The following is a 22,131-nucleotide window of genomic DNA, read 5'->3' on the forward strand; positions in this document are numbered from 1 at the left end:
TTGACAATGGTACGATGAAAATCTGTGCGTAAAGAAACCAGATGACTAGAAATTGTTTATGAAAGCTGTCACTTTGTTTAAGGTTCTCCAGTAACTGACAGCACGCTACCTACATTGAATTGCTTTGTTCCAGATTTTTTAATGAAAATTTTACTGAAAACTCACTCAAATTTTATGGAAAAACAACTGTAACAATTTATTCTCTCCTTTCCCTGAGTCTCCCACCTATGTCAATCATCACTACTCAGAAGGATGACAAACCAGAAAACAGCTCAAGGCAGCGTTCTAGCTTGGAGCAAAGCAAGAGTAAGACACACCAGGATTTGCTTTGCTAGATAAATAAGATTAACTATTACACATTCAATGCACACCGAGCCAGCATTCCTTCCAAATAAAATGTGTGGACACAGAGTAAGAATAGTGTTTAAAGCGTCCTCTTCCAAAAATGCACTGTTGCAAGCAAGGAGAAAGGAGTTTGAAAAAGAATGCCGACACAGTGATCAACAGACGATGACTTCTTGAAGATCTTGCTGTAGCTTAATCCTCTAGAACCTATCGTAAAGAGGCAAAGATTTAACTTCGGTAGGTTTGAAAAGAGCCTGCTCTGCAAATCTCTACTGGATAGTCATTCTCAAAAGACAAGGGATGCGTTCCCAAAGATTTCAGTCACTACGTGTTTGAAGAAAAGAACCTGGAATAAAGAAAACGGGGAGGAAAGGGGCAAGTGTGAAAGGGTTTGGAACCCATCAAGATACGAATTGCCAGACACCCGTTTCTCTTGCCACAAAGGAGCCACAACCTTCATATGCTTTGAGGATTATTACTGGCTCAACAGACATGACCAAAAGGAAATTCCTGACGCACAAAGTGTAGTAGCTCAAAAGGAAAACCCAAAGAATGTGAAGAGAATCAACAGACACATGCACTTATGCATCTTTTAGATCTGAATGGGATACACTTACATGGCCCCTGTTGAACTTCACGGGACCAACAGTGAGGTTAGCTGAGGCCTTCACATCTTGCTAAAAGACATCTCAACAAGATGATCCAATACGGCTCGATAGTTCTTCTTTTTCTTTCTCACCTGAATTCAGAGGATGCAGAGTCTAAATTGCTTATGTTACTTCTGACAAGAACAGCATTCAAGATGTTTGAAAGTGCAAAATTAGAGACAGCTGGAGTTTCAAAGGAAACGCTGTTAAAAGTTAGCGACACGGGAGGGTACAAAAATTTGAACATGCCTCTGCATTTTCTTCTCAGCCCTGCACTCCTAAGACAGAACAAGGTGTTTCAACTCGATGGCAGTAATTCTATGACTCAAAAAATACAAGGCAGACTTAAAAACAATACCTCAAACCCATCTAGGTTACATTATCTAGCCGACCGTTCGTTCATTAACTAGATTCCTCTCAGCTCCCTCCTCCCCATAAAAAACAAAACCAAAAAAGGACTGTGTGAACAGGGGATCCATCGCTGATACAGAGAAAAGCAGCTGAAAAAGAACTTGTGTAAGATGAGTTTATGTTGCCGTGGTTTGTATTGATAGTAGTGGTAGAGGGAAAAAGAGGGATTTAAAATACAATTTTTTATTGATTTTGCACCAAGTTCTTTTATATAAAGAGAGCTTACTTCTTGATGAGAACTGTGTATTTTACAGAAACTTCTATCAAGAAGCTGCACGTGAAAATTTTTTCACATTTGATGTCCAAATGCAACGGTACAGCACATTATCTGAATTTCAAGCAGAACGTGGCTATCAAATATGAATGAAGTTTTGGACTAAAAAATATTAATCTCCAGCTGAACTGTTATTTCTGCATTTTTTAAAAAAACTGTACGTATTCCACACATTTCTATAAATAACCTTCAGGAGAGAAATTCTCATCTGTCGTTGAAGCACAGCTGAAACCAAGCACATTTTCACCCTGTTTCAACTTTCTGAGCAGTAACAATGGGAGTAGATTAATTCTTACCTGTCGTGGCTGCTCCGTCACTCGCTGTGGGTCAGATCGTACTTTGTTACTAGGGTGATTGGTAACTTTGGTGACTGGTTGTTTGAAAATTGATGCAGTTTGTCTAATTGGTAAAGTCGTATTTAAGTCTGGTTTTCCCTGTTAAAAAAAAAAAAAAAAAAAAGAAAAAAAAAGCGAATTAACAAAAATTATACATGAAAAGTACACAAATTAATGTTGGATTCAGTCTCTTCTGCTGATGTGCAAAAGAAGGAGTAAAGATTTCCCTTAACTAACCTTTGCAGTCATGCCTTTTAAAGAAAAAGTAACACTTAACTGGTTCCATACATTTTCACATTCTTGGGAAGAATTAAACTGCTTGAAAGTCCATCTTTTCTTTTGTTAAAATATATATGTTAATTGTTCAAGTGACTTACTTTCTGAAAAGAGGCAGCTTCACGATCAGATGTCAAAAGGAAATCTCCAAAGCTTCAGGAAATTATGTTTGTAGCAAACAGTTTCTAGGGTTCCAAGTCTTAAAGAACAGCAACTTCCTACAGAACTTTGGTCACAAATTTCCTAAGCGATTCCTACATAGAACAATCCTTAATGAAGTGCAGCAATTTATTCTGGAAAGAAACTAAAACTATATCTACTTTAACAAGTTTTCTGACAAAGCTAGTTTTTATCAGGTTTGCGAACTGATTCCCAGGCATCAGATAAAATTTTATCAATACTATCTTGTCACACATCCAACCCTTAGGCCCTCGGGGAGAGTAGAGCCTGAACTCCTCTCCAACAACCCCAGAGTATTCAGGGTGGGGGAACAGAATTCTCCTGTATCCCCCAAGACTGATGAAGAAAGAAAAAGACAGATCATCACTAACACACCATCCCAGATTTTCTAAATCTCTACCCAAAAGCAGACGGCCAGTTCACAGTGCTGTGCCACCAGAACAGCACCTTACAGCTTTTTTATTTGTAATGCCATTTCCTCCAAAGCCTGAACACATCATTTCAGGCTTTTCTGCTCCTGCGTTTTGTCCAATATTTTCCTTAACAACTAAGATAATTCCTTTCTTTTTTCCCAAGGATACAAGGGTGTGACTGAGAAGACATGTCATTATATTGACACAAGAGAGACACTGAAAATAAATATCCCATGATACACATTTTCCCAGTGAACGTGTATCAGAAAGCAAAATTCACTATTTTGCAGGAGTTCTAAGCACTTCAAAACATTTAAACAGCCATATCCAGTTTCTGACAGAGAAAAATGGTGAAGCTTTTGCTTTTTAAACATTTACTGCTACTCATTCAAAAGGAAGAAAAATGAGTTATTACGTAATATTTCATATCTCAGGAGTTTTATAACTGGCTGTGAGATCGTAGCTCAAAAGTTACCCAATGAACATCAATTTTAGACTTCACCCAAGGACCATGCTAGAAGAGTTTTTCACTAAGATTTACATTGACTCCTAATTTTGTGAGAAAAAGCAATCTCTTGGGTTTAGAAGTGGAAGTTAAATCCCAACCTTCAAATCCTCCATATATAGATTACAAAAGTTGACTTCATAAAAGAGGCTATGTCAAGAACCAAAAGCACAAGCTTGTTTGAAAATCATTCATTCCTAAACTGAACGCTCTGGAATTTCAGATGAAAGTTAGAATACTTTAGTCTGCAATGATCAGTATAAAAATGAAATTAAAAGTATGGTGAGAGGCTTAGGCTTATTAAGCAATAAGCGTTCTCTTCACTGCATGTGTCTCGGATTAAATTCTTATTTTAAAAAGTACAAATCCAGAGCTTTGCCAGAGCAATCTGACAGGGCAGTTCCTCCACCAGCCGAATGTCCTGTATTTTAGTGCTTCTCTTATTGCAACGTAGGTGGCTGATGAGAAGGGGAACGTGGAGTCATTCTTCTGATATGTGTGCAGCGCATAATCTAGAAACCAGCAATAAAGAGAATATCATCTCTGCACTCCACAGAAAGCAATTTTCATTATGAAGAGCATTCGGCAGGCAAGCCACTTAATCCCAAAATACATCCTTACACACTACAATGGTTCTTGGCTGCTGCTATCCAACGATTTGATTCATCTGTTGGGTGCAGGGAGAGGGAAGGGAGGAGCCGCTTTCTATAGCCTCTTCAGGATGACAAAGTGCTATTAGCTCCTTTCTGGGGAAAAAAAAAAAAAAAAAAAAAAAGGAATTTCCCCACACGATTCTAAGGAATGTAATTGATAGGAAGGAGCAACAAACTAATGCTTCACATTTATCCAGGCATCTCAACATAACCTAAATGAAGGGATAGTTTTAAAATTTCAGGCCTCAATTTTTTCTGCAGATGGTGAGGAAGGTGATTTATCCAGAGTCCTCTGCATATCCTTAGCCATTCAGCAGGACGACTCAATTCATACACTCATTTGTAAGTTTGGGGAATCCTTGCTTAATACTGATTTGCTCAGAGGAGCCAAAAGAGTTTTCCAGCCCAACAGAATAAAGACACTAGAACATACAGGTGAATTCTGAAAGAGTTCTAAAAACCTCTTATTTTCAGTGGAAACAATTCTGACCCTGGGTCTCTATTCTTACCACTCCCTTAAATATACCTTGTTATTTTATAGGTCCCCTTTCTTCATAATTTCCAGGTAACGCAGTTAACTCATTAAAATAAGGCTAAAACCCCAAATTCTAATGGAGGTTTTGCTCAGAAACTCAGGCACCTATCATTTCTAGTTTATAACCTTACAGCCAGAAACTACCCGCTCTCCACGTCCTGCGGCGTTATTGCTCCCAAATGGGAAAAGCAGCGTCTCTTCAGCCGTCTCCACCTTCCGCTCCGTCCCTAACACGTTCTTGATTCTTCTTGAACTGGGACCAAGGTCTCCACGGCCAGAGGAAACGGCAACAGAGCACGAGCACTTCTACCTGTTCACACTTAATAGTTTTAACCAACCCGAGAAATTACCATTCAATTAGCTCGGAAGTTAGAAGACCTTTTTATATAAAAGCAAAAGTGAGAATTTATGCTTCTAAAGAAATCTAGGAAGTAGTCTTCTAATGTTTCACCCAGGTAGTCCCAGACCACTAGAAAAATACTTTCAGATACTTTGGTCACTGCTTTTAACACGTGCTTTGCATGGTGAATACTGCTTATGGGCTCTGTTTCTTTTTTCCCCGCTGACGATGACAATAGTAAGTCTAATGTTAGACTTTTTCATCTATAATATATATTTTCATATATAATTAAAGCAACTCTGATGAGCCCAGAATCACCAAGCAGAGCTAGACAGTAATTGCATGTATTTAAATTTGCACAAAGCGTTTTGACAATGAACTTTCCTCACACCCCGTAACTGAATTCACACCAGAACCTCGATAGACCTTGCCTATCCTACAAGCTTCGCATTCCCTGATCTTGTGACATCAAGTTCAAAGTCGTATTTGATGCTTTGAAGTCCATGCCCCCAGGGCATTCTGTGCAGTAGCATCAGTATTAGTGGTAAAATAGCTATTAAAACTGACAAACTCAACAATATTACAGAGCCATCTGCCATATGGGGGATAAATCCGGTTTAGCAAATATTTCTAGAGCAAAGGTCTTCGTTTCAAGTTCATGAAAAATATTTACAGGTTCCTTTTGGCCTGTAGCGCGACTTACAGAGAAGTTAAAAAATAAATCCGTTAAACTTAGAAAAAGAAAAAGGGAGATTTCTTCAGGCAGTGTGAGAAATTAAGGAAATTCAGCTGCATTAATGATACGGGTCCCAGAATTAAAGCGAAACCCTGATGAATTATAAACTGTGCAGGAAATACAGGTTCAAGGGCTAGATGCCTCACATCCCTTTTATCAAGGCTACACACTAGGAAACGGTCATTAGGATAAACTGTTTAAACTAAGAACAGATCAATTCCTAAGTACTGTAATTATAATCTTATTACTTTCCTGCTTTATTTCCTTTCTAATCACAGTCACATCTGGGCTTTCTGATCTCATCCTAAACAAACAGTCTCTCATTTGTGGCATTGAGTTCTGAACAACAGAAATAAATTCTTTAGTACAGAAACTTGCTAAGCTCACCCATCTCCAGCACCCGCAGATCTTCGGATGTACGGGGGAAAAAAATTATCACGCCTTACCGGGAAGCGACTGATATTCAGAGAAATTCTTTTTTCACAACAAATCGTAAGCCAGCCGTACCTAAGATTTATTCATGAGAAAGGAAGAGCTTCCAGTACATCCTAATAGAAATAAGTAACAAAGATCCCTACAACCAACACCTCTCCTGAAGAAAGCTCTTCTGAGCTTTCCAGATAGAAGACACTATCTATGTGTTTCAAATGGTCAGACCCAGATTACTTCATTTTAGATGGCAATTAAGCTCACAATATTCAGTTTTAGGCACTCCTACAAAACTTCAGCCTTCAGAAACACAGACGTAGTGGGGGCTTTCACACTGCTCGACCGCTATCACAAAACAACATCTCTTCCTACTCTGGGAACTACAGCAATGGATCAGCTAGCAGAAATATCAATGTTCCCTGCTTGGTTTTAATCATTACGAGTATTGTATGCTCCAACAATGGTTTCCAAAAGAATTTCAGCCCATTATCTTTCCAAAGACGTGTATTTCCAGAAGCATCGATGTGCCCTGGCTGTAAAAATGTTTTTAAAAACTCAGCAATGTACTTCCAGGCCTTTCAAATCCTTTAACCTAAGAAGTCACGTATAACCAGACAGCATGTTTATCCAGTACTCTCTTTTATGTTTTCTTTACAAAATAAAGAATTGATAAGCATATTTTATAAGCACAGCAGTATGCTGTATCTACCGGATTCATATTCAATTTATTCCTTATTTCATTGTCTCTTTAAAAGCACTTCAAATAAATAAAGTAACTTAATTTGCAAGTGAAATGGAAAAACGGGGACGCAAAAAACAATGGCAAGGTGAGTAGAGGTTGAAGTAAAACTCCTCCTGTGGCTCCACCGTAAACAAACCTATCAAATATATGTTTTTATTGCCAATACTGAAAGGGCAGTACGAATGCACAAGGCTAAGATTGGAGAGAAGTATTTTGCTAGAAGAATATTTCCGTGTCATTTCCACCGTTGCACACGAACGTCACAAAATGGAGGGCATTCGGTAGCACAGTTCCATTTTAAGCCAGGTGGCATCAGCATGTCAACGCTGACATTGAGGCCTCATCTGCTAACGCTGAGAATCTCAAAAGTTAGAAGCAAGGCAAGCCAGCATTTCCATCCACCAGCTGCATAAACCTAACTGCCTAGACACGTCCCCGAAAGAAGACTCAAGTGTATTTTGATATTTCTTCTTGAAACAGAAGGGGAGCCAAAGAATTTAGAAACATTTGCGGTAAATTGTTTGTACAAAAACAAACAGCCCATAAAATGTGAGCAAGTTTATACACAAACTTGCCTACGCAAGTCTGTCTCTTAGAGCCCCCCCCAGCAGCACAGCTGCAAGGACTAGAAGACAACCACAACCAACCTCTTCCAGTGGCTGTGGAAGAAAACATAAACTTCAGGAATAAGAGATCTCATTTTTAACTGTCACAGGAATACTACAGAAATTCTCAAAAGCTCAGGAGTTACAGATTCAGTCACTGTGAAATAATAAATGTTATTTACCTAAAAAGAAAAAAAAAAAGCTTTTTTTTCTAATCTTGTATTTAACAGAGCTACTGTGAGCAACATTCAAGTAATTTAAGATCACAGGAATGCAAAGTGAGCACTCATCTGAATTTATATTATCCCAAATGTTGTAATTTCTGTTCATGCAAAAAGCCTACTGAAAACCTTTCCTTGGACTACCCCGAAGTGTGGTATTATTCGAAAGCCTCATGTCTGTGGGAAGAAAATATTAAATAAATTTGAACACATGCTTTAAAGAAAAAGAAATCAGCATGAAATGTGAGGTTCACGCATTACGACCGGCAGATGACAAAAAACATCAGTGCACAAGACATCACTACAACTTGTTAGGTATTTTCACACACTACTTTAAGTGATGGAATCCTGAAGAATAAAATACTTAAAAAGATAACATTGCAGGTTGTTACAGAAATTCTTTCAAACCGTTGTATGAGGTTTCTAAAGTTTGCCCAGGAACATATTCTCTGTGAGTCAGCTGAATTTACTTGTCACGTCCCTATGTGCTACATCAGTTATTTCACTTCTGTATGCTTCAGCCTTTTATTTTTAATCTACTATGCACAATTTCTTCAGTATTCAAAAGGATACACTGTTGTTCAAAAAGAAACAGACAGCAAGAGCACAATCAGATCAATTGAGAATGGAATCTTAAACCAGAAAAACACCTGGCCTTGTTAAGCTACCCAGCTGTACCCAGACATCCAGATTTGTACAGATAAATACATTTGCCTCAGAAAACAAGCTTCCTGGCACGTATCGCACCCATTAAAAACGTGAACTATTTCATCTCAGAACAGGAAGATGAACATAGCAATTTGAAGCCTCGCACAGGAGAATCTCTCGGAGTCAACAGTCCTAATTTTTCCCATTGAGAAGAATATCATTCAGGTAGATGACTAGCACTGAGGTTTTTAGTCCCAAGCCAACTCCTGAGTTACTCAAACTTCTGATTTATACTTAACCTCACCTTGATATTTTCTTGGTAGTAGCAGAGTATTCCTTCTATTTATAAATTTACGTCTCTACCACTACTAAAAATTAAACATACATGTACATCCTAGAAGCGGACTGCTTTAAGCAGAAACGAAATTGCTAAATGAACTACAGGAAAGGAAATTCTTAGGATATCCTTAAACACAGTATTTACTAACAAACCTTATTTTGATTGAGAGAATCATTCCTTAGTCTCTGTTTGTTCTTCTGCAATTTACTGGGCATCATCTTTCCCGTTCTGAAGTCAAAACTGCTGAGATCAACAGTGTTTCCCAGGTATCTTGCCAACTGAGGCTTGCTTCTGAACTTCTTACCACTTGGACTAAAAAGAAGAAAACACTTTAGTATGTTTTGTTGTACAAGAGGATACAACCTTGTCTTCTTATAACAGGTTTTATACCTTGTTAAATAGCTAAAAAGTTTCCATTATCTTTATTCCATGTGGCACGTTCATTGGTTAGTGATGGCGTACCTGCCCAACCTCTGCAGTTCCGCGCCCAGCCTTTGCACAGGATTTAATTTCAGGCCGTTGGACTCTACGCTGAGCCTTGGGAAGCTGGGTTACCAGTACAGCTAAACCCAACTCCAGTCTAAGAACTAGAAACATCAGGCTGGTGGCCAAGCGCGGGACCCTCTCTGGGCAAATGTAAAGACCGTACGCTCGGTTTAAACTGATTGCCAGCTAAGGCCAGCCTAAGCCTCAACAGCAACCCGTCTCCGCTATGGAGTGGCAAGGTTTTAAGTGATGCGCAGAGCTCGGAGTGGAGGTGACACGCCGTCTCTTTGCCATTCGGTGGCTAAGACTTGGTGAGCAAAGCCAGGTAAGTCACTGAGCCACAAGCAAGCAAGCAGCAAGCGAGATGATGCGGAATATGAAACAGGTCCAAAGCTGTGATCGCGTATATAGACCCCACCACAACAAATGAAATCAGTCGTAGGGAAGTTATTTAAATCGCCTTCATCTGGAATTATTATTACCCCAAAGTCCCAGCTGATATTTTTGAGTAACATCAGCAAATACCCGATTTCCAGTTTTCCTAGGGAAGCAGTATGTCTACCAATCTCTACATCACAGACCTTTCCAGTGCCCTCTCTGCCCTAAATACACATTTAATCCAGCATTTTTTCAGACCTCACTGGGCATTCCTGTCGACTTACTAACTAGGCTGCGTGCCCTGCGTGCAAATCATCACTAATAAGCGCCTCAGTGACAAGAAGCTACTGTAAGGGACAACGGTGCTGCCCCTGGACTTAAAAACTCGGCAGAAAATCAAGTATCAAGAACTGCTGTGTAAAACTCAGACCTCAAGAGCAGTTTGTGATAAGCCTCTCAGTATAGACAGCTGTGAAAATGGCTAAAAACCCGTCATGTGAAGCCAACAGTCCCTTGGTCTAATGCAAATTTCTACCCAATGAAACAAGCCGAGTGTGAAAATCCTCCCGACTTCTGAAACCCAAATGGTTAACTGAACTCAGAATTTTCCACGCCACTTCCTTTCTGCAGAAAACTGCTGAAGATTTTTGTCTTCTTCACTTTTCCAAAGTGTTTTTTCTTTTTTTTTTTAAAAAAAAAAAACAACTTAAAAACACCTTGAGGCAAGAACTTCCCCACAGAAGAGTATGTATTGAATTCTGGGAAAAATAGTTAATTAAGCCAAACCTTTTTCAAAGTCATTTAAATGAATCCAGAAATATGGAAAGACATAATTAACAAGAGGTAAAGGGTGGGAGAAATAGACTTTAAAAAGATCACAATCTGAAGCTAACCTCCTCAAGGATGGGTGTGGGAGGGGAAAAAAAAAAAAAAAACACCACACATACATACACCCCACCACAAAGCTCTTTTCTACTTCTCATAAACCAAGAATTGAAGCTAAGCTATAAGCCAAACTAAACACACCACCAGTTTTATTTTAGATAGTGGAGATTAACACCCTGGCTTGTTAACAGGAGGAAAAATTCTGCGCTGAAGGTCAGAGACAGAGCGAGTCTCCTCTGGGGCAAGTAAGTTTGCTATTAAAATAATCTGACCCATTGTCTTTCATTCCTATTCAGGCATCTATAAGAAAAATTCAGGATAAAACCTTGGCAAGAATTGCTGGCTGCCTAGCTAAATGTCCGTTTCCTAACAGACTGGAAGGGCTGAATTTACTGAATAAAGCCCCCTGTTATGAATTGCTTTCCCAGCTGCCCTGAGGAACATAAAACACTGAAGGAAAAGGAGGAAACAATAAGCCAAGCCTGAAGTTGGTGTCAATATTCTCTGTTCCAGACACCTTTTTTCTAATTCAAACCTGTATACACTCGGTCATGTTAGCCCATAGTGAAGTAACTGCTAAACAGATGTAGAAATTTGACATCCTACAGCTTCTTCTATTATATCCTAATTTTGGTATCAAAAATGAAACGTGCTATTTTTCATTTTTTCCCATATCACCACCTCCTATAGTTTTGTAAGAAACTAACAGGCTGGGTCATCAAGACAGGACTCTTTTTACTAGCTCTCCTCTTCAGGTTCCTTGGAGAGAAATGCTTCATGTACACCTCAAAAGAATCCAAAATTCCAGCAGCGAGCAGTTATCAGCTTAGCTTCGCTAAAAATCCCTCCTGTAGAACTCCAAAACCAGATTCCACAAGTAAAAGCAAACTTTATAAACGCATCCAACAGTCTTAAATTCTATTATGTACACAACTAATATTTTGGAGGTCTTGTTTGTTTGTTTTGTTCGGTAATCCAAAAGCAAACCAAAGCATATGATCCAATATTCCATCTGCGTGGATCATCGGTAGGGCTGGGATTAAAGGTATTAAATCCACAGCACAAAATCTACCATGTAAGCTAACGGTGAAACTCTTAGCAGGGACAGCCTGCAGTCCATTAGCAAAATATTGAGTTTCGCCTTAATTTCAGTGTTAAGAACTGCATTTTTGTGCCGAGATTGGAAAATTTAAAAATATAGACGCTAAAAAAGAATCCAAAACAAAGAAGCAGCAACTGAAAATAGGCTTTTTTTTTTTTTTACTAAAAAGCGTTTGGCATTCTGTCCCATGGTTTTTGCTTCCACACTGTCCCACATTGGCGTGAAGGACGATAGACTCGCTCTATCTGTCCTTGACCTGACATGCCAAGAGCAACCAAAAAAGGCAGGCGGGGAGGAATCCGTCCGCCTTAGCTTTGGTTGCCACTTCAGTCAAGTACTTATTCTGCACTTTTTGGACATTTCCCTTATTCCACCACTCGTTCTCATCATCCTACTCCCACTATATTCACATTGTCAGGGCATCTTTCCCTTCCACGTGATGGACCACCGTCTGCCCTCTCTCATAAAAACAAAAAAAAAAAAATTGGTTTTCTTGGTCCTTAAGTGCATAGCTGTCTATTCCTTATTATTTTCAGCATAATCATGCCCTTAGCTTCAAAGTCATTCGATTTCTCCGGATTATTTTCTGATTCTCACTTGTTCTGATGAAACTTGCTCACAATACGTACGGAGCACACAACACTTGTGCATCCAAGTTAACAGATATTAATACCAGATCGGTGCCAAGACCATCGTCCATGCTACTCCATTAGGAAGTTACAACTGCCAAGAAGCCCTTGTTTTATCATAACTTGCTATTGTCTCCTCTTAATCATTTTACAAAATCTCCACATCTCAATCATTTTACAAAACCAGTAGTATTTCCCATTCTCCAGCGTCAACGCAATCTAACGACACACAACTGGAAGTGAAGCTCACTGAGGTCCAACAGACTGAGCAGCATTCCTTCCGCTTACTTCAGAACACTTATTTTGGCCCAAACTCTACAATCTAGTGAATTCTGCTAGGAAACTAGATTTCATTTGCTTCCATTTTCCACACAAGCCCCTATCCATAATTGTTCTTCATTTCAGAGTTTCAACAAGTTCATACGATGACAAAATACTGGAGAAGGTAGATGCTCTGTAAGCCTCTGGTTCAACCTCAAAATTCCCACTGGCCTTCCACTCAGCCTCAAGGCTGCAATTTTTTCTACTACTGTCCAGACTCATCATTCTCAGTAAAAAAAAATGTTTAGCAAGACAAAAAAAAAATGTTAGCAAGACATTTTGGCTTACAATTTCATACATCAGACCTTCCTCCTGTTCTATGAGGGATACATGATGCTGGAAGGATTTTGAATAAACTCAAACCTTTATTTCCACCCCACCTGTATTAGTTTTCACACAGATTCATTTTCTGACTACCAGGCCTGTAGCTGTTTCCATTTTCTACTCTGAAAGTGTCAAACCACTAAAGTCATGCCTTAATTTCTGAATCATTCCCAGATTATTTCCAATTTCTAACCTGCTCCTGCTGCAAAGCTTTCTCGTACCTGCAGAGAAAGCTCCATGAGGTAAAAGTCAAATAAAAGACCTTTTTGCAGAGGCTTTATTTGAACATCTATTAAATAATTAGCGTGCACTAATGGAAAAGAGTGAGGTTATACAACCTATTTAACCAGTATGTCTACATAAAAGCCTTCTGCTGACACATCTTGGTTCAAACTAAGAACCAGTATGTTCTTTTTTTTTTTTTTTTCTAAAAGCGTTAAAACCAAGTTTAAGTTCAAACCTACCAAGTTTAAGTTCAAACCTAGTTTTGAGTAGGAAAGAAAGGCAGAAGGAGAGGTATGAAGCTTTCTTCTCTCTGAGAAGGCACTCTGGATGATACTCCAGAACTATCAGGAGTCAAACTGAAAGGGATGTTGAAGAAAGCTCAGACTTCGAAGTCAGATTTTTAAACCACGTCGCGCTGAGTTGACACGCTCTAAAATTTCAACCGCTACAAGAGTCAGAGCATGGACCACCACGTTATTTTAGGGAAACATCACGCAGATATGGGAGAAACCAGTAAAATTTGCCCTCATTCACATGTTCTGCACATTCATTAATTTGACACTGACTTCTTTCATGCGACAAGAAGCGAGTGAAAGCGTTCTTTCAGCGGGCTGTGACACAGCGGAGCCTCTGGTCTGACTGAACTGCAGCGTGACCCAACACTGAGACAATTTAGAATTGCAGGATCAACGTGGGATTACACGGGAGTATCTCCACGTAGATCTTCAACGATACATCGCTGTAAAACTGTTATTTTTATAAGCATTAACAGAATATTTACAAATATTTAGCCTTACCTAAAGACAGTTAACTTTCTATAGCTTTTTAAAAAAATTTGTTCACTTCAATTAGATTTTCCAAATATTCAGTGCACCTGAGAGACTTAGTTCTACCACAGTTGACGTGCGTATCAGCACTTAAACTTTATCCCGTCAAATTAAACACCCTACAACGTTTTTCAACATAACCAATTAACAAAAACCAGCACACCTCAAAAGAGGTGACGTGCAACAACATCTGAAAACTATTATTTCAGTGACATTATCAAGGCTGAAATCACTTTATACAAGATTAAATGAAGAACACAACCCTTCACCTCCAGCTATACGCTTGTGCAGATTCACATACTATACAAATTGAAGTTCTTAGTGGGCTGAAGGTGATTATGTTATATAATGAGCTTGCAAGGAACTTTATTAATGAAGACACTTTTCAGATGTTTCCTGTGAAGCGGTAGAGCCAGCTAATTAACGTACAAGGAAGTTACCTTGAATTTTATCGTACAGCAAAACCTACTCTGGCCCCCTTCCCCAGTTCAAAACGTGCAGCAGGTTTACAGACGAGATAGTAACGTGGCTTATTAAAACAATAATCTTGCTGGCAGACATTTCTGGGTTTGGTTGCTTTCAAAAAAATTTTGGCAAACAGCCTTTATTTTTTTTTATTTTTTTTTTTTATTTTGAGCTTTTGTTTGCTGGTCCTCCCCATCAAACAGATTTTGGAGGAAAATGGAGGAAACACAAGCTAGATGCTTCAACTGCAGATGATAACGGGGAGAAGACTCTGTCTTCTCCGAGTTTCAAAGGTCTTGCTTTTCAAAGCTTCACGGTTTTGCAGCAGTGGCTAAAATGCTACGAAACCAAAGAAAGAGATGGTGTGGTTTCATGGCTATTAAAAGTACAATTCACACCCCTAATTTAGTATTTACACCCTCTACTACAGCACTGCAGGGTCAGTCTAAACAAATCAGGCACCCAGCCCAAGGTGGCCGATGGTTGCACGGTTCCTGTTTCCTCAGGATCCCGTCTGGCAGGCTGTGGGCTGACCTAGAGCTGTGCCCAACAGCCACACACCAACGGAGAGGCAGAAAAACGCCAAACACTTTTGAAAAGGCAATTCAGATGAAAAACAAACTTAATTTGGCTACCTAACAGAGGTGGAGCAAGGTAGAGGTATTTCTACCAATCGCTCCCTTCCACAGGTTGGGAATGAAGCCCAGGAGAGTAAGGAGATTGAAAATATATCCGAGCATTTCACAGTGTCATAGTAAATAAGACCACAGAAATCCCACAATAAAATTAGTTGTTTGATCTTACGTTCAAGGGAACCTAATATTGGACAGCTGCTGACTAAAGCCTCCTACATAGCTGACCTCTAAGGGCGACAGATTTGTTCTACCAGGATATCAAAACTGCTCTGCAATTGTTTGGAGATCTTTTTCCTCAAAGATTTGTTTGCAAATACTCAAACATACAATCCAAGACATTCAAAGATTCGGTAAAGTCACTACATGAATGGCGTAACATCGTACATTTTCATGCCTTCAGCATTATCTCATTTCGCTTGCGACAAAAATATATTTTTGACACAATAGGATGTATAGTTTATCCCATCACACTAAATCACCAACAGCAACTGACACCACTAAACTGTAAAGGGTTCATTTCTAGATTGTTATTTAATCTTCTATTTATGGAAATATTTTGAACTAATTTATCAGAATCTATTTCTGCTTCCTAAACAACCCGATGAGCTCCTCTGCTGGGACAGAAGACTGATTCATCGTGCCCTCATAAAATGAAGTCAGAGTTACCACTATGACTTAGTAATAATCATTATTATCACTCAGTACAGGGATTAATTCACCCTATAAAGAAAATAAATTTATTTTACATACTAAGAGCCTATTAGGCAGCATGGTCCAACCAGCATTCCCGACGCTGCCCCAAACTTAAGTAGGGGAAATTGCATTTTCAGAGATCAACATGAGTAACTGAGCCATGGAAATACAAAATACTGCCCGTTCCACTTCGACTTTTTTTTTTTTTACATTCTCCTTCCAACAGGCAAAACAAAAGGCAGCCAAAATATTCAAACTAAAACCTAAAGATGATCAAGAGAAAGCCTACTCAAGAAAACTTGAGCTAACTTGTTTGTTATTATCATTGGCCTTGTGTTGGTTTTCATTTCAGTTTAAAAAAGCAGTGCAGATATGAGCAGTGACGGAGAAAAGATGCAGACTTCCAGAAGAGGGGAGAAGAACAAGATGGCAACTGAAAATTCTCCTCGATGAAGGCCAGCCCCTAAGTGGGGGCATCGTGGAAAAAAAGATACAATAGGGGCAGCACTAAGAAATTAGCAAGTCGCTAAAGGCAATTTTTTTTCTTGCACGGAAGGTGAAGTACATTCTCAAAATTTAGACCTCACTATTAGGACTTGTTCTATGCTCTAATTACCTTTGGAAATAAAAAAAAAAAAAAAAAGCCTGTGTATAATTGAGCATCACTCAGGAAGTCATGACTTGCTCGCTTTTAAAGGCAAAGATAAAGGTCTCCCTAAAAAAAAAATAAAAAAGAAAGAAAAAGGCAAAAAAAAATTAAACCAGTCCTACTGTCACTGGAAACTCTCTGGTGTTTATCTTACTGTCAAACCACAAAACAAACTTCAAAGGGATGTCTGTTTGCCCCATGGGTACACCTATACTGGAAAAGCTTTTGTAGTTAAACTTAACAGTCTATTAGAATCCACTGCAAGCGGAGCTAAGTACTTGGCTTTTTTAATCATGACTAGGAAAAGAGTAGAGAAGTTCTCGCTTGTTTTTTTTCCCACGAAGAACAAATGCATCAAACCAGCATATTAACTTGCTGCTGCTGTGAAAGAAGTAATTTCACGCCAGAGTTTAAGAAACATTTTTCAACAGGTAAACGCTCTAGGGGGTTATATACACTAAAGGGATTTTACCACCAAAGAGAAGGGGTAAAGAAAACAGAAACTGAGATACCCATGTTCAAAGTTCCCACTTCACTCAGACTTTTGCAGGATTTTGGAAGCACGACTGAGCCTTTTGGCAGGCCAGCAGCACCCCCTACCTCATAGTACACTGAATAAATAATACTTTAAAAAAATAAATAAATATGGCAATTTACTACAGTATTAGGCCTTGCACAAATAGGAGAGTCACTGAAAAATGCTCTTGGTGTAGGTACAGCTTCTCAGAGAACTTTGATTACAGTTAAGATAACAACAGTTATGACAAATTGGAAATATGGTTCGTACAAGCACGGCAGCGTGATTTAAAAGAAAAATCAGATGTATGGCCTTAAATGTAATATCCTGTCTGTAGACAAAGGGAAAGAATACTCTCAGATTATCACTCTGCAGATACAGGGAGGACATTATAAAGGATTTTGCTACAAAGAGAGACAAGCTGTTCCCAAAGAGGACTTCTTATTCTCGAGGATCAACAAAAACTGCCTTTCAGCTCGCTTTTGCTGTAAGCCGAGCGCTCGCTTTATACTATGGACAAGATGGTCACTAGGAGAATTCCGACCTGCTTTAAACTCGAAAAGATGACGTATATTCCTGGAGGTTGCTACGTATCTCTGATTCACACAACACCATTTTGCCTCGTAATCTTCTTCTTGCCTTAAATCCGCATCCCTGTGGCTGTGGATATTCCCCGCTCTCGCGCCAGAGCAGCCGTACGCGCTACGACACGCGCTCGAGCCACCGGCGCGGCCCCGTCTCACAGCCGACCTGCCAGGAAGACACCTGATGTGTGGATTCAAGTCTAAACCCAGCATTTAGTCCCAGAACGCTGCGCTGGTTTTGCATTTGTCCTACATTCAGTAGGGTGATTTTTTTAACGCACTATTCCCCAGATCGAATAAGTTTGTATTATTAAATATAGTCACTCGCTCCTCCCTCAAACTCAGCTCCTGAAGAATTAAGATTTTTCTCCATCACCATTAACAAGGATTAGGCCTCTGGTGTCACCTGCACAAGCCCAGGATCCTCAAACCAAAACACACGTGGAAATCTATTTCTTCGGACTGCTTGGATAAAATTAAGCAACTGGAAGTTTAAGCAAATTATTCCAAAGACGTACAAACTTAAAATGCAACGGCGTTGTCCTAAAGTTGCCAAAAAAGCGTGGTATTACTCTCCAAGAGGTCATGCCAAGTCCTGCCTGTGCAGGCTTTTGGGGAATACTAGTCTGTGTAAGGCACACAAACCCAAACCCACTTAGTACTCAGCGACATATTTTAACAATGTAGCATTTATTAACACTCTTTTTTTTTTTTTTTTTTTTTTTGCTAACAGAACTACAGTGACATATCTCTTTTGAATGCTGTTGGCCTGCTCTACTTACTGGATCAAAACAGATTTTCATTTGTTTTAAATATAGCAGTGCTGAAATCTGCCTCATAGCTATAACAGAATGAAAAGAAGGAAAAAAAAAAAAAAGGATAAATTTCCTACGCCAGTCCTGCCTGCAGCCATAAAAACATTTTTTTATTTGTTTCACTTTGGTTGTGCAGAAGTAGTCCTGTTACTGAACAGAAGTTATTTCTCCAGACATAAACGACTACTTATTTTTCCAAACCTGTAATCTGTAGTGAAATCAGCAAACTCTAAGCGATGAGTTGCCTGGTAAGTTTTTAGTTTCAATTTTGCGGTTGTTTGGCAGAAGATCTGCATCACTGCTAACCATGCTGGAAGGCATCCTAAAATTTGAAACATTTATTCCTACCACTTTCCCACATTAAAAAGACAGAATTTCAGAGGCAGCGATGAGCAGATTACAGTCTTGCATCTTCGACAAAAAAAATGCGTTCAAGAGTTTCTCGACAGGGTTTTAGGCCACAGCAGCGGCAGAATCTGAAGGGTGAAGGCTCGGATCATTACGCAGAACCTCAAAAGCTGTGTCTTGATCTAGTCCAGTATTTGTAAAGTATTTCCACCACACCCCTTTTAATAGCTTTTTTATGATAATCACGGATGTATGTGAAGAGGGGCAAAGGCATCCTACCAGAAACTACTGGAAGTGGTTTACTTTACCTGAGCAACTGGTTCACATCTTCCTAAAGCGTGACATGTTAAAATACCATAAAGCAGCCCCGAAATGAGCAAGTTTCAAAATGCAAATAAGGTAGATTTCAACATGTATTAATCTTGCAAGAGTTGTTCGTAATTACTATTATTATTTAGACCATCGCAGTAAATGAAGCTTTGTCCAAGCCCTTTGTTTTGCTTTTTCTAGCCTTAAGAAATCATAAAAACATAAACCTCAGGTTTTTAGTCAGCTAACTAAGGTGCCTTAATGAACTTAATGAAGTTACATATCATTCTTTGCAAAGCAAAAACTAAAACGTGGAAATACTAGAACTTACAGCATTTTCCCCAGGTCTCCATAGTTTAATTAAGGATCTGTAATACATAAAACACTGACACCCCTACATGTGGCTCAACTCAAGTGTTTTTAAAACGAGGTCATTCTGAGCAAACAGCTGAAGTTACTTGGGCCTTCTACATTAAATATATTCCAACACAGCCAGCAGTGACTGTCTGGCTTGAGAAAAGTCTGGCATTTAATTCTGGAAAGAATAATCCTACGCAGAAAAGTTGAGTTTAGCAATCTGCAGAAAAACCAGGACCCATCCAGAAAACAGGATTCAGACCGTAGGTGCAATCGTTCAGACAGGCTTCACGAGGCAGCGCCGCAGAAAGGCAAGGCAGATGCAGAGAGCTAGACAGCGATGCCAGATGCTACCCAATCATCTGCCACAATATTAGCATACGGTTGGGAGCGCAAGTCAGACAAAGGCGGTAAGACAAAACCAGAACTCGTCTAAAATAAAGTTTTCAACCGGCTCCCCGCAAAAAGCTCAGGAAAAATGACCGTTCCTCCTCCACAACTAGCGATCCTTTTGTCAGGCGTTGCGTTTTCTTTAGCAGCAACATGTGATGGGTCAAATGATTCAGCGCTGACAAAAACGGACTTTTCCATGAGCCGGGATCTGAGAGGGAGCGAGCGCGACTTCGCGCTCCTCCGGCTGGGCAGCGGAAAGACCGAGTCCGTTCGCTGCGACAAAAGGAGCCCGCGAGGCCCGCTCGGAAACGGCCACGGCAGGGAGAGGTTTCAGGTGTGGTTCATCAGATGCGCAGGGAGCTATAAATAGAGGTGCTGTGGGGAAGAGGTTAAGCCTTTGCAGAAGACAGCTTCCTCTGCTGTGCAGCAGGCTGGACTTACAGAAGCGTGGCCTAAGAGCAAGACTTCAGAATTTATTTCATTTCTGCCTTGAGAAAAGAACTATCTTTTCAGTTTCGGAAAGCAAGCGGGAGGGTGAGACAAAATTAGGTTGCTGTTGCTTCTCTTGGTTTTACTATAGCCCGTGCAGTAATAACGAGAACATTTAGCAGTGGCAAGACTTCTCCAATTTTCACATGCTCTTAACTTTGCTAAAATTTCAACTCTTGTTACTAATGGTAAGCTTCCTAATTAATTTAGTTGGGGGGGGGGGGGGGTGTGCATCCCCTGCCAATGCTCTATTTTGGTAGGACACCTTGGGTACGGATGATGGCAAGTCTTAGTTTAAAGGCAGGGGGATGTTCTCTTTAGGCTGAGCTGAAAAGCTAGGCTTGGGAGGGCTGTCACAGGCCAGCGTGCAGCAGCGCTAGCACTCCTCTCCCAAAGGAAAACCAGGTTGAAGGGCTCCTTACAAGCCCGGTGGGCTCCCCCAGTCATCAGCCCCGCAGTCAGCCCTGGGCTGGAAGTTGCCTGGTTGTGGCCAGGAACCGTGGAGCACCACAGCGGGAGCTGGGGGCACGGCTGCCATGGCGGGAGGGGACCGGCCTCACCCCCCTGACAGGAGCCATGGCGGGAGGGGACCGGCCTCACCCCCCTGACAGGAGCCATGGCGGGAGGGGACCGGCCTCACCCCCGTGACAGGAGCCATGGCGGGAGGGGACCGGCCTCACCCCCCTGACAGGAGCCATGGCGGGGGGGGACCGGCCTCACCCCCCTGACAGGAGCCATGGCGGGAGGGGACCGTCCCCATCCCCACACCGGAGCCCCTCAGCCGCCCCCCGGCCGGCGAGCGGAGCGGAGCGGAGCCTCCCTGCCAGGCGGGCGGCGGGAGGGCACCGGCCCTCTGACAGGCGGCCGGCGGGAGGCGAGCGGGAGTCCCCGCCGCCCCTGACAGGAGGGGACCGCGACCGGCCCCGACCCCCCGAGCGGGGGGAGCCCGGGGAGCAGGTGGCGGCGCCGGGGGAAGGCGCGGGCTGTGTGTGTGTGGCGGCGGGGGGGGGGGGAGCGGGGGGAGCGCTGTCGGTCCCTACCCGGGCCGTCCCCGTCCCGCCGGGGGAGCGGAGCGTGCCGGGCCGGGCGGCCCCGCCGGTACGTACCTGAAGTAGTAGACATCGCTCTTGCCGGCGCTGAGGCCCGACTTGCGGATCACCTCTTCCTTCTTCCAGCCCGGGGGCAGCGCGGGGCAGTCCATCCTGCCCTGCTTCTCCATGCACCGGGCGCAGGGCCCGAGGCGGCGGCGCCGGGGGAGGAGGAGGAGAAGGAGGAGGAGGAGGTGGGACGAGCGGGGAAGGGGCTCCCCCGGCTGCCAGCCCCCGTCGCTCGCAACAAGAGCTTTATTGTTCCCGGACACGGCCGGGGCCGGGACCCCCTGGCGATGGCGGCCGCGGCGCGCTGCTGGGCGCCAGGAGCGCGGGCTGCGCGCGCAACCGGCGGAGCTCCTTTCCCCCGGCGCCCGCTTCCGCGGCCGAGCCCCGGAATCCGGTGGCGGCGGGGCCCAGCGAGCGGGGCGCGGCGCGGCCTAGAGGGGCCAGAGCGGCCAACCCCGCCGACCATAGAGAGCGCCGTAGGCGGGACAGAGCGGCCGCGGCGGGGCCGGGGCGGCCATCGCCGGGACCTCCGGGCGCCTGAGGACGGGCCCGGGGCTGCGGGGGCTGGAGGAGCCGCAGGGGCAGGGACGGGGGCGCTAACTGCCGTAAACCTGAATTCACCCATTTCTCCTCCGGCGCGGCCATGAATAAAACATTTCCCTGGACTTCCCCCCCCAGCGTTCAGTTTATTCGTCTCCTCTATGCCGCCGCCCCCCCCCGCCGCCTCGGGGCCGTTTCCCTCAGCACGACGCTGCTTTAGCACCGCGACCACCCCGACCCCCAACAACTTCCCCGGGGCGCTCCCGGAACGGAGCCACCGCTCCTCGGCGGCCCCGCCGCCACAGCGCAGCGTCCCCCGGGTCCCTCCTCCTCCTCCAGGTCGCCCGCGGGGTCCCTCAGGGCGGCGGGGCCGGGCTCGGTGGAGGCCCCGGCCCTCCCCGGCGGCTCTAGGACCTGCGCGGCGCCGC

At 42.5% G+C, this 22,131-nt stretch overlaps 1 protein-coding gene across 2 annotated transcripts in view; it reads right to left on the reverse strand.

Annotated features, from left to right (window-relative positions):
• MBD2 (methyl-CpG binding domain protein 2) overlaps positions 1 to 22,100 on the reverse strand; it is a 41,438-nt gene extending 19,338 nt beyond the window's left edge. Inside the window, exons 1-3 of one of the 2 annotated variants that reach the window (XM_074856828.1) lie at positions 21,173 to 22,092; positions 8,788 to 8,947; positions 1,974 to 2,111 (exon numbers count right to left, since the gene is read on the reverse strand). In XM_074856828.1, coding sequence (XP_074712929.1) covers positions 1,974 to 2,111; positions 8,788 to 8,947; positions 21,173 to 21,285 — 411 coding nt within the window. In that variant the 5' untranslated portion in view covers positions 21,286 to 22,092. Of the gene's footprint in view, positions 1 to 1,973; positions 2,112 to 8,787; positions 8,948 to 21,172 lie in introns of both variants that reach the window. The other variant, XM_074856827.1, reaches the window with a different exon arrangement.
• Between the last annotated feature and the right edge of the window lie 31 nt (positions 22,101 to 22,131).

This window comes from Strix uralensis, chromosome Z (genome assembly GCF_047716275.1).
Source record: "Strix uralensis isolate ZFMK-TIS-50842 chromosome Z, bStrUra1, whole genome shotgun sequence".
Lineage (NCBI taxonomy): Eukaryota > Metazoa > Chordata > Aves > Strigiformes > Strigidae > Strix > Strix uralensis.